Consider the following 22,275-nt stretch of genomic DNA (forward strand, 5'->3'; position numbering starts at 1 on the left):
CGGCCATTCAGGGTTCCCCACGGGGGATTAAAAAATGAAAGTTAAAACACACCATACATCGTAGGGTTGCGGACCATGCAGCCCACTCCCCTGCTTATTAACTTCTGATCGCATCGGGTCTCAGAGGTGTGATCAATCCCTCAGCCTCTGTACTACAACCCCATCATGGAACAGACTCTGTTCCATGATGGGGGTAGTAGTACAAACACTAATGTAGCCTCCCCAGCTGTCTACAGACTCCTGCAGCCAGGGAATTACTACTCCCACCATGGCAAGAAGTCTGTTCCATGATGGGAGTAGTAGTAGTCCCGGCTGTGGGAGTCTGTAGGCAGAGGTGTTACGGCCGTACATGAGGGATGTTAGAATGGGTCTTAACGGATGAATATTTATTCATCTGTTAGCACCCGTTATTTCATCCGTTACTATCTATCCGATTTCACACAGAAAACGGACGTTTAATAACGGATGAATGCTCATAGTGTGAAAGCAGCCTAAGTTTTTGGCTTCTATAGGGGAAAACTAATCACATACCATTTGACAGCCTGTTGATGGCCCACATATGGATTAATGGTCCTTCTAACTATTGAGACAATCAGTCAGAGGGATGGGGCCCTTATAAAAAGGGTTGTGTCAGTGTACTTTACAATGTACGGGGAGCAGCGCTGGCTGTCGTAACTGAGACCATACTGTAAAAACATAGGAGCTGCCACCCTCCCTCCACTTTCCTCACTAAAGTGCTCCATCCTTTGCTGCAGGACATTCCTGACATGCCCTCACTGTGCCATCTTATAATGGTGATAATATCCCTGGGCTCAGTGAAGCAGCCATTTACCAAGTCAGTGGTGCCTGCTCGCTGCATCCACATTTTTCACAGTGGTGCAGTCCTCTGCACTGTTGGAGCTGCCATTCTTCCCCTCAGTACAGGCTTCTGTGTGGTTTGTCTCTGGTCATGTGGTTCGCTCCAGCTGTTACAGGCAGGGGAAAAAGAAAGCGCCACATACAGCATCCTGAACGGGGAGCCTATGCACCTATGAAGGGAAGCAGTAAACCAGAGAGAAAACACAGAGCTGTCTGCACTGAACGAACAGCAGCTCCAATGAATGGGCCACTGCGAACAACGTGGAAGAAGATAAGAGACTGCACCACTGTGCCTAGAAATATCACTTTTACCCAGTGGCATGTCAGGCACGTCATCCATAGACTATGATGGCATGTAATTAAGAGATACAATAGGTCACATATAAGCTACAATTCATCCATTATACAGATCTATTAGTATACAGGTGATGGATGCCACATTGAGACATCCATCAGACCCTTTGTTTAAGGCCGCTTTCACACTGCCTTTTCTCCCGGTCGAGAATGGACATTAAAAGTTATGGGGCTGTCGGGCGCCATTGTTTTTTGATGGGAATAGCGGGAGAAAAAGACGGCGCAAGCAGTAATTTTTCTCCCGCTATTCTCCCCGGCGCCCCTGATGGTCGTCAAACTACTGTGTCATAACGGTAGTGTGAATGTAGCCTAACATACACATTAGGAGCTTTTCTCTATGAATATGTTTAAGCCAAATGTGTTGTGAACACCCTCTAATAGGTGAGCTGGGTGCATAGACTGATGACAGATCTAGTTTAAACCATAACATGGTTTTTCCAGAACATGTAGATGTCTTGTAATGACAAAGTAGGCAAAATCATTTTAAACAAAGCATCTAGTAAAGTAGAACTGTACCCCCGTGTGTAATGCAGCGCGATGCAAAGTTTATATGCAGTGCGATGATGTGAATGAGATTTCTCAATACACACTGACATTACACACTGATAAATCTAGACACTGCCCTAATCAGTTAAACTTAACAATCTTTAAGTAAAATTGCTGTGCACATCTGATCCAATCTGACACACTCTGCCTCTTGTCTGTGGTTAGGCTCTGCTGCCAGTATACAGTCTTGTCCCTTACCTCCTGCCAGGCTGACTGTGCTCCTAGGTAATACATGCAGAGAGCAGCAGCCTCAGATTTCCTGCCATGGCTATGAGGCTTATGTCAATTTTAGGATTTTGAGTAAATCCACTCAAATTGGAGGATCAAAACCAGTGCAAACGAAAAGTTAACCAGTTGCTCAACGCAACCAGTCAGATTGCTTCTTTGATTTTTAAGGTATCTGAAAAACAAATAAAAGCAAACTGTTTGGTTATTAGGGGCAATTGCTTAAATTTTCCTCTGAACAGGTTTTGATAAATCTCCCCCAATGATGCTTGAAAGTGTCATTATTTCAATTTATTACCCAGCCTACATAAATAAAATTAGGTCTTCTGCACAGTAACAAATTAAGCCTAATCAATATATGTGAAGTCAAGGCGGGGAGGGCCTAAAATATAACTTTTAATAAATCTATTAACATTTTCTTGCAAAAACACCCGGTGTTAGTGTTTTTGAAATAGAATTAAATCAATGGTATCAATTGCAGTATACTCATAACATATAAACACCAGGGTCCGGTGTCCACAATGTTATCAAAAATTATAAGGGGATGCAAGGTTTAATACCATAATGATACAAAATCACAGATAGAATTAGTCCAATAATGTACAATTTCCAATGCGTTTCTAGCACAGTCATGCGCCGTCCTCAGAGGAATAAAGACAAAAACAAGCTGTCAGGTATCAATAGCAACCTGAATCAATATGTACAGTAAGTTCGCATATATGCATCAATCATTCTTATCCAATTGTCCTCAATGGAGGATCTCCTATACTGCAATCCTTTAAAAAGGAGCAGTTAGTAACACTGCTCACTAAATTAGGGACTCAACTGCTGTGGAACTCCAGGTACCTATAAAAGAAAGCAAGAGAGACAAATGGCCATCAGCATTGGTTCCTGCAAATAAAGCCTGTGCCCCATCATCTAGTTGTTCTCACTCACGTATACAGTGGTGGATTCAGGTACCTGCAAAAAAGTATACAAACAATGCCCAAATCACTGTTGTGTCCTGTGGAGAAAAAGGGACTAAGCTGATAAAGGATCTTTACTCACGGTCCCGGCGTTTGGCAAGTGATTTAGACGGAGCGCATACCGGCAGTGGCAGGGAGCCGTCACAACCGGCTACTGCGAGCTCTGTGCATGTGTGTGCCGCGTCTGACGTTATATCGGGTCGCTGTCTAACAGCCTCAGGAGTGCCGTCAATAGAAGGGGCGCGGCTAGGTATCCTGACGCTGTCAGTTGTATCAGCGAGCGGTCAGTGAGTCTGATGTTAGTTGCTATGGTTACAATTACGTCACTAGTGTGTAGATTAATCGGCCAGTGGGAACTATTAAGTCACTAGTACATACACAAGTCAGCCAGTGGGAACTATATAAGGTATGTCTGTTAGTATCCACTATATTACAAGGTCGCATATAGGCAAAAGAGAGATTTGGAACATATGTAGCAATCAAACCAGGGAAGCATAATAGACCATAAGCTGGTTTAAATAACCTATGGTTTAGATATATCATAGAGGCGGCTAAAATGAAACAGTTTTTATTCAACCAATTCACAAACCTGACTATACATCATGAATCTGAATTATAAGGTAAGGCTGTATAGCCCTGTTTGAGGGACATGTATGTTAGAAAAAAATTTGAAAGCATATTTAACCTCAATAATGCACAGGGTAACCAAAGGAGCCAATGAGCCAGGGTCCGACTAGATGCCTCATATATTCTTAGAGGGGCACTAGATTAGTCAGATTTAGTGTCAGGTCCTGGGTCAGGCTCAAAGGGTAAACCCACATTTAGGGAATAAAATTTTTTAATAAAATAAGGAGGGGGACGAGGCTCGAAAGGCACGAGATGTCAGTTATCATTAGTTTCCACTAATTTGCAATGCGGTCACTAGGGTGGGTTGGGGCCATGCCTAAATTATTCTGGGTGAGGGAACAGTATATGGGCCTAGTGAACCTAGACCGCCCCTATCAGCTCTCATTGCCCTAATCCTAGGCAGGATGGTCAGCCTTAAAAAGGGCGGTCCCGCTCACGTTCCTCCTAGTGCCCTAATGGCCCTACACTAGGGATGGTGACTCTACCTCAGAGGGTCAGCTACACCCCCCACTGGCTACCTATCCGTCACCGTTAGTGTGACCGCATTACAAGAAACATGCATAACTAAGTTGTTCATAAGTTGTGACGGCTCCCTGCCACTGCAGGTATGCGCTCCGTCTGAATCACTTGCCGAACGCCGGGACCGTGAGTAATAGATCCTTTATCAGCTTAGTCCCTTTTATCCACAGGACACAACAGTGATTTGGGCATTGTTTGTATACTTTTTTGCAGGTACCTGAATCCACCACTGTATACGTGAGTGAGAACAACTAGATGATGGGGCACAGGCTTTATTTGCAGGAACCAATGCTGATGGCCATTTGTCTCTCTTGCTTTCTTTTATAGGTACCTGGAGTTCCACAGCAGTTGAGTCCCTAATTTAGTGAGCAGTGTTACTAACTGCTCCTTTTTAAGGGATTGCAGTATAGGAGATCCTCCATTGAGGACAATTGGATACGAATGATTGATGCATATATGAGAACTAACTGTACATATTGATTCAGGTTGCTATTGATACCTGACAGCTTGTTTTTGTCTTTATTCCCCTGAGGACGGCGCATGACTGCGCTAGAAACGCGCTGGGAATTGTACATTATTGGACTAATTCTATCTGTGATTTTGTATCACTATGGTTTTGAACCTTGCATCCTCTTGATAATTTTTGATAACATTGTGGACACCGGACCCTGGTGTTTATATGTTATGAGTATACTGCAATTGATACCATTGATTTAATTCTTTTTTTAAAACACTAACACCGGGTGTTTTTGCAAGAACATTTTAATAGATTTATTAAAAGTTATATTTTAAGCCCTCCCAGCCTTGACTTCACATATATTGATTATGCTTATTTTGTTATTGTTTATGCTTGGGAGCACGATTATGATTTAGGCCCTTCTGCACAGTACTAGAACAGACACCGTCCTGTACTTTTCAAAAGGCATATATGCAGAACTCCTGAAGAGAAAAGCCTCCTTTATACCGTATCCAAGGATGCCACTAGTTTTATTTTCGTCAAGATTTTTTAATTTCATGAATTGGAGGTATTCTGAGGTATAGGTATAGGATTGCATATATGTGGGTACCCTTCTCTGGCGCAGTACAAAACAAAGCTGTAATACAGCATTGTGCATTAACCCATACACAGAGAAAAGTTACGTAAGCCCTGACCTGAGTGTCCGCAGTCAGGACTTTGACACGCTGTGTTGACACCATAACATCTACTTCTGACATAGGCTGAGATTCCCCATCTGGTGCCTAAGCAATAAAACACAAAAAATACAATGAGGAAAAATAAAGGAGAGATAACTGGAGGCTTCTATGCCTATGCTAGTCCATCCATCCTCTCACCTTCACCCTATCCACTGCCTCTTGTGCCTGCCGCATACGTGTGCTGGCCATCGGGTGTCTCTCACACTGCAACTGCGTAGATCCCAGATATTTGGCACCAAAAACTACCCCATCCAGTAAATCCTCTGGATCACAAGGACCAGGCACTGAGTTAGGAAAAACAGAGAATTCCATTAAAATTCACAACATAGAAGCAAAAACCCAAAACATATGACCAAGCATTGGACACACCAACCAATCTGTCCTGTATGAGTGGGGTATTATTCATACATATAAGGGCTCGTTCACGTGTATACCACAGAAATAGACCAGGAGATATATTTCAACGGTACCTAAACATATGTTGTGGTATACTCATAGGTGGAGATTTTTCAAAACCTGTGCAGAGGAAAAGTTGACCAGTTGCCCATAGCAACCAATCAAATTTCTTCTTTCATTTTTCAGAGGCCTTTTCAAAAATGAAAGAAGCGATCTGATTGGTTGCTATGGGCAACTGGTCAACTTTTCCTCTGGACAGGTTTTGATAAATCTCCCCCATAGACTTTCCCTTTGTAAAAGTTGAAAAAGGTACATCAGTTTAGAATTGTTTTTGTTCCCTGTACATTAGTGGATTATTTTTTGGTAGGATAAATAAGTTCTTCTTACACTACCTAGGGGCCTAGGAGGACAACATGTATGCATGTATGCAATATGTGAGTATGCAATGTATGCAATATGTGAGTATTTATAATAAAGAAACAGAAAGAAGATTTGGTGAGTTGCCGCCGTTTCCTTTCATCTACACTATACGAATCATTCATTGCTGTTTTTACATCAGAGCACCGCTGAACTATCAGAGACAGTTCCCCATAATTAAACTCTCCAATTTCTCCAAGCCCTACCTAATGGTAAATCGCCAGGTCCTGATGGACTATCCTACTTATATTACAAAACCTTCTCAGATATCTTGGCCCCCCATCTATTAACACCGTTTAATTCCTTTCTTCAGGGTACACCTATCCCCCCCATGATGCTAGCTTCTCATATCACTGTGATCCCTAAACCTGGGAAAGACCCATCAGAATGCGACAGTTATAGACCCATATCTTTACTAAATTCGGACCTCAAACTATTCACTAAAATTCTGGCGGACAGACTGAGCAACGTGGTACAGGGGTGTGGAAATAAAAAAAAAAAACTACTTGTCCAAGGGACTAAAGCCGAACACAATCTACTTGTCCCTCAAGAAAATCCACTTGTCCTGGTTGATGAAATAATTTCAACCAAAAGTTTGATCCCCCCCACTAGACCACCAGGGATGGATATAAGATCCTTTAGACACTGCTGACAGCGGTGATCTAATGGGTTAATAGGTGATCGCAGTATGCCAGGATATTAGCGGAGGGAGAGCTGTAGATCCTCTTACACCCGAGACAACCACAGAAAAGTCTAGATGTAACTTTTTGATCACCTTATAAAAAATTTCTAATATGAAGTGACCAAAAATTAACAATTCTGGACTATTCTTTACATTTACACAGTTCACCGTACGGTTTAATTAACATTATATTTTAATAGCCTGGACATTTCCACATGTAGCGATACCACTTATGTTTATTTTTGTACATTATTTTTATTTAAAGAAAATTGGAAACTTTTATTAGGAAAGGGGCTTATTCACATATATACGCACTTTTTAAAATATTCTTATCACTATTTTTCAGTCTTCATAGGGACTTATGTGTTACTGGGGGGGGTTCTGCTTCTCCAGTTTATATGCTGCATTTTGTGTCAGAAAATTCTGGAAGTTGCATTTAGTTACTAGATAACTACAACTCCCAGCATGCCCTGATACAGCCTATGGTTGTGTGGGTGTTGCAGCAGGTTGCACTGTATAGTATTACAGTTAAGGTTATTGTGTAACATGCTGGTAGTTGTAGTTTTGGTTTGTGTCAGCTGCAGAGCCATAGACTGTGTCAAGGAATACTGGGAATTACAGTTAGTAACTACAACACCCAGCCCTGATGCAGCCTATAGCTCTGCAGCTGACCTGAACCAAAACTACAACTCCCAGCATGTTGCACTTTATAGTTCTACAGTTTAGGTTATGGTCCAACATGCTGGGAGTTGTAGTTTTGGTTCGGGCGTGTTTGTGTGCATCCGTGGGGCTCTTGGTCGGCGGGTGAGTATGAAGGGGGCGGGATTCTGGGGGTGCAATTTACTGCGGGTGCCACTAAAAATAAATAAAATTAGATGGTACAACTGCCCTAATGCCCGACGTGACAGTCCGCTCCTATACAAAACCTTCATGCATACACATATCATACATACACACACCCCCACCACTGCCCCCCCACATCATACATTACATACACACACACCATACATATACACCATACATATGCACACATCATACATAGGCCTGCTGCTGCTGCCCCCCCCACACATCATACATTACATACACACATACACTCACACCATACATATACACCATACATATGCACACATCACACATACACCCGCCACTGCCCACCCCACATCATACATCACATACACATCACACTTAGACATTATACACACATCATACATTACATACACATCACACATAGACATCATACACACATACACTCACACCATACATATCCACCAGTGTTTCCCAACCAGGGTGCCTCCAGCTGTTGCAAAACTACAACTCCCAGCATGCCCAGGGCATGCTGGGAGTTGTAGTTTTGTAACAGCTGGAGGCACCCTGGTTGGGAAACACTGATATACACCATACATAAGCACACATCATACATACACCTGCCGCTGCCCCCTTATCATACATTACATACACACATCACACATACACTCACACCATACATATACAACCACCCTTCCTGTATTCTCTGCCTCCTCACCTGAGCCGCCATGAGTGGACATCAGAGCTGTAGTCCCGGACAGTGTGAGGTTACATGGGTTTGAGAATCTCCCCTCACACCGGAAGTTCTCTCCTCTCTCCCCTCCCCCGCTCTGTGTTTTCCCCGTGCAAACATGCAGCCTCCCCGTGGTGGATTAGGTCCTGTGGAGACAGAGCAGGGGGAGGGATAGAGCTGTGTGTGGGGGATGGACCTGTGCACGGAGCTGTCAACATCCTTTCTCTCACCCTGCTGTGTCTTCTGAGCTCCGTCCATCCTCCGGGAGGGGAGATAAGGGGGCTCTGTAGTCAGCTGGAGGCCGCCGCCCCCTCCATACACTCTGAGTGCTGGTGTGAGGTGTAGACTTCCATCGGCTCCTGCACCTCACACCGGCATTAAAGAAAAATAAGGGGGAAGTCTGTCTGTCCCTGCTAGCCCGATACAGGGCTAAATCTATAAACAATTCACCTGCCCGGCACCCAAAACTACTTGTCCCGGGCGTCGGGCTATATAATTTCCACATCCCTGTGGTACCTGGCCTTGTGAACAAAGACCAAATTGGCTTTGTCATTCACCGTCAGGCGGGAGACAAGACTAGGAGAGCCATTGACCTCATTGACATATTAAATTAGACAAAGTCTTTGGGTCTTCTTTTGAGCCAGGATGCAGAGAAAGCCTTTGACCGGCTTAGCTGGCCTTTCCTGCTGTCTACACTTCAGAATTATGGTATAAATGGTCCCTTCCTTACTGCTGTCTCCCAATTGTACACCACACCTTCTGCTCAGATCAAATTACCACATGCCACTTCTTCTAGATTCCAAATTTATAATGGCACACGTCAGGGGTGCCCCCTCTCACCGCTCCTATTTGTGCTCAGTATAGAGCCATTAGCAGCCTCCATTCGGAATTGTCCTGCTATAGAAGGTTTAATGGTTAAAAATAGGGAATTCAAAATCTCGCTATTTGCGGATGATGTCCTTTTGACCATTCGTAACCCCTTAATATCCTTACCCAATCTCCATGCGGCATTAACTGATTATGGGCATTTGTCGGGTTACAAGATCAATACTTCAAAAACAGAAGCCCTCCCAATTAATATCCCCCCAACTGATCTCTTAAATCTGAAACAGTTGTTTCCCTATAAATGGCGGGATGCCTCCTTGGGTTACCTAGGAGTCCGTCTTACACCCTCATACTCTTCCCTATATAAGCAAAACTTCCCTCGTCTCTTCCAAAATATATAAACATTGCTAGACAAATGGGCCCCAATATCACTCTCCCTATTAGGAAGAATAGCAGCTGTAAAAATGTTTATTCTACCAAAATTCCTGTATCTTGTGGAGACTTTGCCTGTCCCCATTCCCAAAACTGCCATTAAAAAGTTCCAAACTATGTTGCTTAAATTCATATGGAGGGGTGGGAGACATAGGTTCTCGGCGGCGGTCCTATCTGCTAAAAAACTATTTGGAGGCCTGGCCATGCCTAATATATATAAATGTTATTTGGCGGTGCACCTCCGGAGAATCCCCTCATGGACCAAATTTTTGGCATATAGCAGGTGGACTGAAGTTGAGAAGTTGTGGATTTCTCCTATACACCCATCCTCTATGATATGGTCATCCACTCCCTGCACTGTCACAAGAAACCTTTTGGGGCCAATGAGACTATTAAAATCTGAAATGAGGCCTCCTCCACATACCCTCTTAAATCACTAACCTCTCTACTCACACCAATGTTATTTAACCCTAGTATTCCAGATAGTGATGACATCAGAACTGTCTCTCCTTGGATCACAGCCAAGATATTTTATTTAGCCGACTTGGTTGATCCCATTACTCGAAAGCTTCTAACCCCACAATCTATTAGTGACAAATTTCACATAACAAGAGTCCCTGTCTCACTTCCACACCATTCAGGAACATTTAGGGATTCACCCATCCCATCCCCCCTTCCCACCTCCAACACCCTTTGAATCTATCTGTAAACGAGACACCTCCACTAGAGGCTTGATCTCATGAATTTATGATATCCTAATATCTCCAGAGGACACGTCCCAACTACGACACCCATATATCACCAAGTGGGAATCTTATTTAGGGAAATCCCTCACCTTTGCACAATGGCAGGTCATATGGTCACGGGCAGCTAAGTCCTCGACTTGTATCACACACAAAGAGAACCAGTACAAAATCTTACTACATTGATATCACACGCCTTAGCTGCTGCACCGCCTCTTCCCACAGCTTTCACCCTCTTGTTGGAGGTGTAATAGAGATATTGGTTCTATACCACACATATTTTGGGACTGCCCACTTCTAAGAAACTTTTGGCTGGAGGTGCAGTCACTAGTTGGGACGGGTATAGGGTCCCACACCCCACTGTCAGTGGAGACATATCTTCTGAACATCCCCCCCAGCGGAATCACTACCATTCAGTCTAAACTCTTCTTACATATACTCACTGCGGCCAAGTGTCTTGTGGCTCAGTGGTGGAGTAAAACTGATAGCCCTCCATTCCAGATGCTACTAGATAAAATTGCAGATATACGGAGAATGGAAAACATGTCCGCCATGGTGGAAAACAGACTGGATGCTTTTGATACTTTGTGGCGCCGGTGGGATGAATATGTGGAGTCCCTGAGAGTGGTCTGAGGCAGTGGATGGACCCTGAGGAACTGGAGCCAAGCGGATACTTCTTTATTCTCTTTATCTTCCCTACCTATCCGTCCCTTTATCTTTATCTTCCATACTTACCTGTCTTTTTCTCTATTAACTTTCTACCTCTTACAAACTTTTTACCCCCTGTTTTTTTTTTTACATCATTTTACATCTTCTTCATTGCATATTGCCTGGATTATTGACCATAAACTGAGGTGTAATGGATCCGGAGTCAAGAAATATTATTAGTATCCTCTAATAGCACTTCATATTATCCTCGCTTCATTCTTTATTATCTGTTAGATAACGTCTTTTATCTAAGCTTCATGTCTCTGATAGTCACAGAGCCGACCTGAAATAATCTGGACTTTACAACATATTTACAGCAGGATCTATGTTATCATATTGTAACCTGGTCTTTTTAATATGTAATGACTCTGTTTATGATTCTATGTACTTTTATTTTCTTATTCTCAAATATCTGTTTTAAAGAAAAATTCTTTAATAAAAAAAAAAAAGACAGTTCCCCATTACGCTCTGAGAAGTTATTATATTTGGTATGCAGAAGAAAGCTGTGCCGAGCTACCCGATCTATTTATATACACTAGGAGACCTAGTTACTAATATAAACTTTTCTATACCACAAAAGAATTGCAGACAATCGTACAGGGCAAACATGACATACCTGAAAGTCTATTGGTAAGGCTGGGTTCACACTACGTTTTCTCCCATACGGGAGCGCATACGGCAGGGGGGAGCTAAAACCTTGCGCTCCCGTATGCCTTCGTATGCGCTCCCGTGTGTCCTTCATTTCAATGAGCCGGCCGGCTCATTGTTGCGCCGTATGCGCTTTTCCCTCGGACCTAAAACTGTGGTCAACCACGGTTTGAGGTCCGGTCGTAAAAGCGCATACGGCGCAAAAATGAGCCGACCAGACCGAACGTTTCACTCCGGCCGGCTCATTGAAATGAATGACACACGGGAGCGCATACGAAGGCATACGGGAGCGCAAGGTTTTAGCTCCCCCCTGCCGTATGCGCTCCCGTATGGGAGAAAACGTAGTGTGAACACACCCTAAGTCACATATGTTTAGGTACTATTTAAATGTATCTTTTAGCCTACTGCTGTGGTAAAGATGTGAATTAGTCCTAATCCTGTTCAATGGCTTCAATGAGTTATCAATTGTCCAGTGTCTTGAATACATGCAGACAAATTTATAGGCTGTGTCCTTGTGTTTAGACACAAGCCATGTTGTAAGTAACAGATTTAAAGTTCATGTCCACCAATGACCAAACTATGAAACTTCTTGCTTCAGCCATTTAGACTTTGGGCAGCTTTACTAATACTGTTTAATTTTCAGATTAGACCGTATTAGTAACAGGTAGATCCCCTGATAGGTCTCCTTCACACATACTTTAGTTTTGCTTTATTCGTTTTTTCCTCGACAAATATGGGCAAAACAGCATTTTTTTTTTTTATGGGCGATACAGGGGCCGGAGCAGCGTGACGTCATGGCTCCGCTTGATGTGACTGTGATGTGAGGGTCCACCTCCAAACCTTACTGCACACACAGGACTGCTCCCGGGTAGCCCTGTGTGTCTGCTCATATGAGAATATACAGCGGATTTTGCGCAGTGTGAAATTCACTGCGTATATGCTATGTGTGACACTATCCTGAAAGGACTTTGAGGAAGAAGTCCTGTCTTATATTAACCCTTTCCCGACCCATGACATACATGTACGTCATGGGTCAGCTCCCATTCTATAACGCGGGGCCACGGCACCTAGCAACGGCCGGGATCCGTGGCTAATAGTGTGCGGCACTGATCGCGGTGCCGTGCGCTATTAACCCTTTAGACGAGGTGTTCAAAGTTGAACGCCGCGGCTAAAGTGAAAGTAAACTAATGCCGGTTAGCTCAGGGAGCTGGTCGGGATTGCCGCAAAGAAATTGCGGGATCCCGAACAGCTTACAGGACAGCCCTACCTGCCTCCATGCTGTCAGATTGCCGAATGACTGCTCAGTGCCTGAGATCCAGGCATGAGCAGTCAAGCGGCAGAATCACTTATCAATGGTTTCCTTTGAGAAAACATTGAACAATGTAAAAGATCAGTGTGTGCAGTGTTATAGCCCCCTATGGGAGCTATAACATTGCAGAAGATAAGTGGGAAAAAAAAGTGAATAAAGATCATTTAACCCCTTCCCTAATAAAAGTTTCAATCACCCCCCTTTTCCCATAAAAAAAAAAAAAAAAACTATGTAAATAAAAATAAACATATGTGGTATCGCCGCGTGCGGAAATGTCCGCATTATAAAAATATATCGTTAATTAAACCGCACAGTCATTGGCGTACGCACTAAAAATTCCAAAGTCCAAAATAGAGTATTTTTGGTCACTTTTTATATCATGAAAAAATGAATAAAAAGCGATCAAAAGGTCAGATCAATACAAAAATAGTACCGCTAAAAACTTCAGATCACGGCGCAAAAAATTAGCCCTCAATCAGCCCCGTACGCGGAAAAATAAAAAAGTTATAGGGGTCAGAAAATGACAATTTGAAACGTATAAATTTTCCTGCATGTAGTTATGATTTTTTCCAGAAGTACGACAAAATCAAATAACCTATATAAGAAGGTTAAATAATAATAATAATTTAAATCGTATGGACCTACAGAATAAAGATAAGGTGTCATTTTTACCAAAAAATGTACTGCGTAGAGACGGAAGACCCCAATTTTGTCGCACAATGATTTTCACATTACAGAGTAGAATTGGTGGCGCAAAAAATAAGCCATCATATGGATTTTTAGGTGCAAAATTGAAAGAGTTATGGTTTTTTAAAGGTAAGGAGGAAAAAAACGAAAGTGCAAAAACGGAAACCCCCGGGTAATGGAGGGGTTAAAAGGACAAGTATCATGTAAAAAATAAAAAAAAGTATCCCCTAAGTATAGAGGATACGTTTTACACCCAGGGGGTCCGAGCACTGGGGCCTCCCTGTGATCTCCTGTTTAGAGCCCAGGCTCTCCTATACAGTGGCACGTCACGCCCCCTTTGTACAGTTCTATGGGAGAGCTAAATATTGACGAATGGCTCTCCCATAGAGCTATATGAAGGGTGTGTGGCGGCCCCCGCTTCAGGCGGGGTCGTGAAGCGCTGCTGTATAGGAGAGCCGGGGCACTAAACAGAAGATCGCGAGGGCCCCATCGATCAGACCCCCTGCAATCTAAAATGTATCCCCTATCCTTTGGATAGGGGATAAGATTTTTTTGCATGACACTTGTCCTTTAAGCTTATAGTAAGATTCTCTTTGTTGCCCATAGCAACAAATAAGAACTCAGCTTCCATTTTACCAAAGCAATATGAGAATCTTACTATAAGGGTATGTTCACACTGGCAGATCTTCGAGTTTCCAGCTGCGAGTCTTAGATTTCTGCAGGAGACCTCTTTGAAGTAAACGTTGTCTGCTGTGGATTTTCCACCGTGGAAATCCCACCTCAACTACAACCTGCTGTGGGAACTTTGCAAAAGACACACCTTTGTGAATGTACCCTAAGGCAACTTTTCTTCCTTGTCTTGAATGAAAAATTACCTGTAAGGCTGGGATCACACAAAGTATTTTGGACAGTTTTTTAGCCTAAACTACGAGTGGAAGACAGAGAAAAACTATAATGGAATGATTTGTACCTCTTTTAGACCTACCCCTGGTTTTGGCTACGGCCACCATTGGGAGATTAATCAAAACCTGTGCAGAGGAAAAGTTGGCCAGTTGCCCATAGCAACCAGATCGCTTCTTTCATTTTTAGAAAGGCCTCTTCAAAACTAAAGAAGTAATCTGATTGGTTGCTATGGGCAACTGGTCAACTTTTCCGCTGCACAGGTTTGGATAAATCTCCTCCCATTTTGGAAAGTCAGAGATACAAACGCAGACATATTATATATTTACTTATCAAGTTGCCAGTATATAGGCACCTACTTTATATTTTGTTCTGCCGCATGTTGCCCATAGACTGTGTACGTTGAGAGGCTAAGATGTGGCCCTGTCCCCAACTCACATTATCTGTTATGTGTCTACAGGCTGCTCAGCTTGAGCTTAGCTATCTACCAACACAACTGTCTTTATCCCATGGTCCACTGAAAACTCTAATGGAAATCTGTTAAGTTGTTTTAGATGCCATAACTAATCTCAACGCCAGTTAGAAGTTAAAAGAACTTTTACTGTCCTACTTTTAGGGTATGTTCACACATACTGTATTTGCTGTGTATTTGATGCTAAAGACATTATGTTGACAATTTGATGCTGTGGATTTTATGCTGGTAAATCAGTGATACAGTCTGCAGCATATATAGTATGTGTGAACAGACCCTTAGATTTGTGACCTGTGGTGTAAGTCATTTTATTTTACTGTCGGCGCTAACCTTTTCCAGCATTCCATTCATCCAGAGACATGACTCGCAAGAAATGCTGAAAAAGATCACAAACAGTAAAATAAAAATACTTGTACTACAGAATCTATCATAGTCGAAAAGGGGTAACGAACTCTGACCCTTGCAGGTGCCTTCTTGCCCAGAAGGAAAGGGTAGGTATGTTGCAGGCCGCTCTCCTTTCGGAGAAGGGCTTGCGATGGACTGCACTTTTTTTTTTTTGTGTGCAACACTGGAATGCTTCTCAACTCCCTCTGCAAAAAAGCATCCAAATGCACACACAGGGCATGTGAAGGCTATGATGGGACTAGATATTTCATCTCAGAACAGAAAGATGACATTGTCAACACCTATACTTGTAAATAACACTCCGACTATGTTTACACATAGTCTATTGGAAAGAGCAAGGGGGTATGCGGAGCTCACTCAGGTATGCTATCCTGAGGTTAACTGGATTGGTCTATATCCCCAAAAGACCAAATAAAGTGGAAAAGCGCATATAATAAATAATTATATAAACCAGTCCTTAAGGATAGTGAATAAAAGGCGTAAAAATATAAGAAAAATAGGTGATGTGAAATCGAGGTGATAAAATTTATGTAGTAGTAATAATAAATTGATTAAATATCATTAATAAATAGTAATTATCAATAATTCATAACAATTAATAGGTGATAATAAAAAAATAAATGGTATTATGCAGAACCTGAATCAAGGATAATATGAAGATTTATTCAAAAAATGATATCTCACATGTGGGCAGGGCCCTTGCACCAGATGTTAATATAGTAGCATAAAATTAGATCATAGAAATTAAAATAATAGAATGTCCCTATAGTGCAACCACCTTAGAATAAAGTCATATTATATATATATATATATATATATATATATATAGATAGAAACATCCATGGATGGAAGGGTCTGGTAATGGAATGGCACAGTTCAGGGAGTGATAAAGTGGATAAAGTTCGAGAGTGGCACAGTTCAGGGAGAGATATGAAATATTGATTCAAAAGGATAATAGCTGGCAATATGATTTCAATATTTATGGCTACTGAGGAATAAGACAGTAGTCTTGAAACGCTTATAGCCTTGATTATTAATTTACTACATACTGCAACCACCTTTTATAACTATTTTAGCCCACTTTTGGTCTGGGCAGCGCTGCAGACCCCCTTTTTTGGGACCACTGTGGATCGCACGCACGATTCTCTCTCCAGGACACGAGGACGCCAAGGACTGCGATCACCTGTGACACCCTCCTTTTGGCCAGACGCATCCTCGTGCCAGCCTGTTTTCCCGGGACCATTCACTCCACTTCACTGGGACCGCACACTTGCATAAAGGCCGGACGCTACTCCGTGCCAGCGCCGACAGATACCCTCACCGCAAGACTGCTACTCCCGAGGACGCCGGCTGCACTTTGCCAGTAAGTGGAACCACACCAACAGCACACAGGTACTATCCAGCATTATTTAAATCATATTGCCAGCTATTATCCTTTTGAATCGATATTTGATATCGCTCCCTGAACTGTGCCACTCTCGAACTTTATCCATTTTATAACTCCCTGAACTGTACCATACCATTACCGGACCCTTCCATCTATGGACTTTTCTATATATGACTTTATTCTAAGGTGGTTGCACTATAGTGACATTCTATTATTTTAATCTGGTGCAAGGGCCCTGCCCAGATGTGAGATATAATTTTGTGAATAAATCTTCATATTTTACTGTTATCCTTGATTCAGGATCTGCACAATACCATTAATTATTTATTATCACCTATTAATAGTTATTAGGAATTATTGATAACTATAAATTATTCATTTTTTTATTACATTTAATCAATTTATTATTACTACTACATTAACTTTATCACATCGATTTCACATCACCTATTCATCTAGTTTTCCGCCTTTTATTCACTATCCTTAAGGACTGGTTTATATAATTATTTATTATATACGCTTTTCCTATTTTTACACATAGTATTCTGAAAACCAGGAGTGGGACAGAAAAAACTATAATGAAAAGACCTGCACCTTTTTCAGGCAATAGCTGTCCCTGCAAGTTTTGATAAATGTCGTCCATAATGTTATTATATACAGTTACATAGTTAGTATGGTCGAAAAAAAGACATATATCCGTCAAGTTCCACCAAGGAGTTGAAACCAGAAGTTTACATACACTATATAAAAAGACACATATGTATGTTTTTTCTCATTATCTGACATTCATTAGGGTCATTGTCCATTTGGAAGACCAATTTCCGCCCAAACTTCCTGGCTGAGGTCTTGAAATGTTGCTTCAGTATTGCCACATAATCTTTTCTCATGATGCCATCTGTTTTGTGAAGTGCACCAGTCCCTCTTGTAGCAAAACAACCCCACAACATGATGCTGTCCCCCTCGTGTTTCACAGTTGGGTTGGTTTTCTTAGACTTCCAAGCTCCTCCCTTTTTCCTCCAAAGTAAAAATGGTCATTATGGCCAAACAGTTCCAAAAATGTAGGTCTTTGTTCCTATGTGCAATTGCAAACAATCTGGCTTTTATATGTTTCTTTAGGAGTAATGGCTTCTTCCTGGCAGAGTGGCATTTCAGCCCATGTTGATACAGTTCTCACTTCACTGTAGATATAAACAAAATCTTACCAGCTTCTGCCAGCATCTTCACAAGGTGTTTTTTTGTTATTTGGTTGATATGCACATCTGTGAGACACAGAACCAGTCTCCTTCCTGAGTGATATGATGGCTGAACATTCCCATCTTGTATGTACTTGCGTATAATTGTTTGCACAAATGAACGAGGCACGTATCTGGAAATTGCACCCAAGAATGATCCAGACTTGTCTTCCACAATTCTCTTCCTGATATCTTGGCTGATTTCTTTAGACTTTCCCATGATGTTACACACAAAAGCAGTGTGTTTCTGGTGTGCATTAACCCCTTGAGGACCAAGCGTTTTTCTGTTTTTGCACTTTCGTATTTTCCTCCTTAAAATCATACCCCTTTGATTTGCACCTAAAAAACCATATACCTTTTTTTTTTGCGCCACCAATTCTACTTTGTAATGACATAAGTCATTTTACCCAAAAATCTAGGGCGAAACGGAAAAAAAATAATTGTGCGACAAAATTTTTGAAAAAAATGCAATTTTGTAAATTTTGTGGGCTTCCGTTTCTACGCAGTAAAAATGACACCTTCTCTTCATTCTGTAGGTCCATACGGTTAAAATGATACCCTACCTTATAAAGGTTTGATTTTGTTGTACTTCTGGAAAAAAAAATCATAACTACATGCACGAAAATTAATATACTTAAAATTGTCCTCTTCTGACCCCTATAACTTTTTTTTTTTCCACGTACAGGGCGGTATGAGGGCTCATATTTTGCGTTGTGATCTGAAGTTTTTATCGGTACCTTGTTTGTTTTTATTGGACTTTTGGACGCACGCGGCGATACCACATATGTTTTTTTTTGTTTTTTTGTTTTTTTTTACACTTTTAGTCCCCTTAGGGGACTTTTAGGAGGAATCATTTGATTCCTCATACAGATCAATGTGGTTCCATAAAACACATTGATCTGTGTGCTCTGCACTCGATTGATAAAGCCTGGTCCTGCCAGGCTTTATCATTCTCAGCGCAGGAGCCGGCAGTGAAGGAGAGGTAAGCCCTCAGTCTACCTCAGAAGTGGATCACCCCACTTGATGACCAGGGACAGGATAAAGGTACCTTTAGACGCAACTGTCAGTTTGACAGTGGCGATATAAAGGGTTAATAGCCGGCCGCGGCGATCACCGCATGTCGGCTATTAACACCGGCTACCAGCTACAGGAATCAGCTCGGGGCCGGCCGGTAGGAGTGGGGAGCTCGCGCCATACCCCGTTAATGGCACATGAACGAGTATAGACGTCCATGGTCCTCAACAGATTAAAATACATCCACAAGTGTGTTTCTAATTAACCAGATCAGAAGCTTCCAAACACATGACATCATATTGGGCTGTCCCAAATTGTTTGAGGGCATAGTAATCCTATTGTATGTAAACATTTGACTTTGCAGAAAGTAATAAAAATGCCTTAAAAAAATTCTTCCTCATTATTCTGGCTTTTGGCAAATATAAATAATTTTGGTAATCCTAATTGACCTAAAACAGGTAAGGTTTATTCTGATTTCATCTCAGATAGTTAAAAAAAAATGCTTTTTATATTTTGTATATAAACTTCTGGTATTTAACTGTTTTTGCAAATGACAGGTACACTTTAACCACTTCGGGACCAGATCGGGAAGCCTGCTGACCGGGATGCCTGCCTGAGCACCATGTCGGGGATTGCAGGTGTGATTCACACCGGCGATCTGCGGAGATTCCGGTCATACGGGTCACGTGTGACCCGATGACCGGAATTAAAAGGTGATCAGCAGTGTACTATACACCACCGATCACCTCCTGTAGCTGGGGGGGGGGGGGGAGGTGGCGATCCAGTCACCTCCCCAGGAGCTATTGGTCGGACAATCAATAGCAGCTGGCAGAGGAGGGATTAATGTCCCCTTCTCTCATCTCTGCTTGCCCACAGAGTTCAGTCAGCAGGCAGAGCTGAGAGAAGTAGACAGGGACTCCCTCTGCCAAGATCTGTGCCCCTCAGGGATGAAGAAGTGTCCTCCAGTGTCCAATAGCTCAGGGTGAGTTTCCAATACAGGGACAGGAAGGAGTTAACATACTTACTGAATGTCATTTTGAATACTTTGAGGGGTGCAGTTTTTATAATGGGGTCATTTAGGGGTATTTCTAATATGAAGGCCCTTCAAATCCACTTCAAAACTGAACTGGTCCCTGAATAATTCAGATTTTGAAAATTTTACGAAAAATTGGAAAATTGCTGCTGAACTTTGAAGCCCTCTGATGTCTCCTAAAAGTAAAAACATGTCAACTTTATGATGCAATCATAAAGTAGATATAATATATATGTGAATCAATATATCATTTATTTGGAATGTCTATTTTCCTTATAAGCAGAGTGCTTCAAAGTTAGAGAAATGCTAAATTTTCTAATTTTTCCATGAAATTTTGGAATTTTTCACCAAGAAATGATGCAAGTAGAATATGTCACAAAAAAACAAAAACAATCTTGGAATAAAATTCATAAGTAAAAGCATCTCAGAGTTATTAATGCTTAAAGTGACAGTGATGCTCGGGTCCTTAAGGTGAAAATGGGCTTGGTCCTTAAGGGGTTAATGGTCTATTTACACATGCAGTACCCTGCACATATTTGATGCACAGGGTTTGAAGCTGCAGATTTGATTTAGTTTACATTGAAATCTGCAATTTCAAATCCTGCACATCAAATATGCGCAGGATAATGTATGTGAGAATATAAGGGTAGGGTCAATCGTAACGGACCCACAGTGTATATTACGCTGCGAATCTACCGAAGATCAACCCTAGAGTGTGCCTTCTGCTGTGCATGTTAGCAGCAATACGCCACTACAAGTCACCGCGAGCATGCGCAGTACACTCAGAAATCACGGCCGCTCTCGACCTAGCTTAGGGAGCAAGGAGAGCGACCACGATGTCTGTGATTACACTGTGTGCACACGGCAACTCACAGGTCCCTGTGTGTCTGCTCATAGCGGCGGATTGCTGCTACCAGCAATGAAAGCAGGAGGCACACTCTAGGGTCAGACAGCAGCAGATCCGCACCGTAAAATACTCGGCAGATCCGTTACATGTGACCTTACCCTAAAAAGTTGTTTATGCCATTTGCTAGACTACTCACCTAGCCAGCAATTCACCCAGGGCTGCAGAGAAAGCTCCTGGCTGCGGCTTCTATGACTGCTGTTAGTGCATCCGCAGCGTCAAATATTTACATGCAGCAGAATCTGTTGCAGAAATTCATACAACTGAAATTCAGTATCATTCATCAGAATAGGGTTTTTTTCAGCAAGTTCCATTCAGTTCAAGGAGGCTGTCTGACATTCTTGCAACAATTTGTTGCATGAAATTGAAAATCTAGGGCAGACACCCAAGAATGTAGCATTTCTGCCACAGAAAAATCCATCATGTGAACACACCCTTTGGCCCTTTCACATCGCACTAATGTATGGGGCAGTTAGTGGAACCATGCAGGCCTGGCGCTGAAGCCATAATACGGATACTAAATGAATCCACACATCTGACCAATTCCCCACATAGGCATACATACCTTTTGGGAGGGCTGGATAATTTGGAGACAGTGGCAATGTCTGTGGGAAAAGAATATCACAATTGTAAGAACACCATACGCAATCATTCTGGCAGTAATAAAAACTGTCACAATCATCTCTCTTGGACAATACAAATAATTCTAGATAAATAATTCTAGATAGGCGACCAGCACTAATATAGTTACAGTTACCAGGGATCCCGTCCGACGCCCAGGACATGCAGTTCCGTGCGCCATGCAGGCAAATTTTTCCAATATATAGCCCTGCTTCGGGCTATTAGAGCCGGCTAGACAACCCGGCGGCACTCAGGGTGTATGGATTGGGCTCCTGACTCAAGCCTGCTCCATACCCAGCGGCCCCCAGCTGATTTGAGTAACTGGGGACCTCCCTAATAGCCCAGCATGCGGTGATCGCTGTGGCCAGCTATTAACCCTTTAGATTGCTGCTGTCAAAGTTGACAGCAGCGTCTAAAGGAACCTTTAACCAGTCCCTGGTGGTCCAGTGGGATGGATCGCCCCCCTGCAGCATGATCACAGGGGGTAGGGCTTGATGCACTGTAGAGGTAGCCGGAGGGCTTCCCTATCTTTCCCTGGCTGCCATGGATCTGTATTTGATTGAGCCTGCCTAGAGCAGTTACATATATACATTGTGGTGGGAAGGAATTACAATTTTTTTTTTTTTTTTTTTAAC

The 22,275-nt window shown here is 42.3% G+C and overlaps 1 protein-coding gene across 2 annotated transcripts in view; it reads right to left on the bottom strand.

Annotated features, from left to right (window-relative positions):
• APBA3 (amyloid beta precursor protein binding family A member 3) overlaps nt 1-22,275 on the bottom strand; it is a 67,587-nt gene that overhangs the window by 43,495 nt on the left and 1,817 nt on the right. For both annotated transcript variants that reach the window (XM_056573632.1, XM_056573642.1), the window contains exons 2-4: nt 21,585-21,624; nt 5,427-5,572; nt 5,247-5,333 (exon numbers count right to left, since the gene is read on the bottom strand). In XM_056573632.1, the coding sequence (XP_056429607.1) occupies nt 5,247-5,333; nt 5,427-5,572; nt 21,585-21,624 (273 nt within the window). The remainder of the gene's footprint in view (nt 1-5,246; nt 5,334-5,426; nt 5,573-21,584; nt 21,625-22,275) is intronic.

This window comes from Hyla sarda, chromosome 1 (assembly GCF_029499605.1).
Source record: "Hyla sarda isolate aHylSar1 chromosome 1, aHylSar1.hap1, whole genome shotgun sequence".
Classification (NCBI taxonomy): domain Eukaryota; kingdom Metazoa; phylum Chordata; class Amphibia; order Anura; family Hylidae; genus Hyla; species Hyla sarda.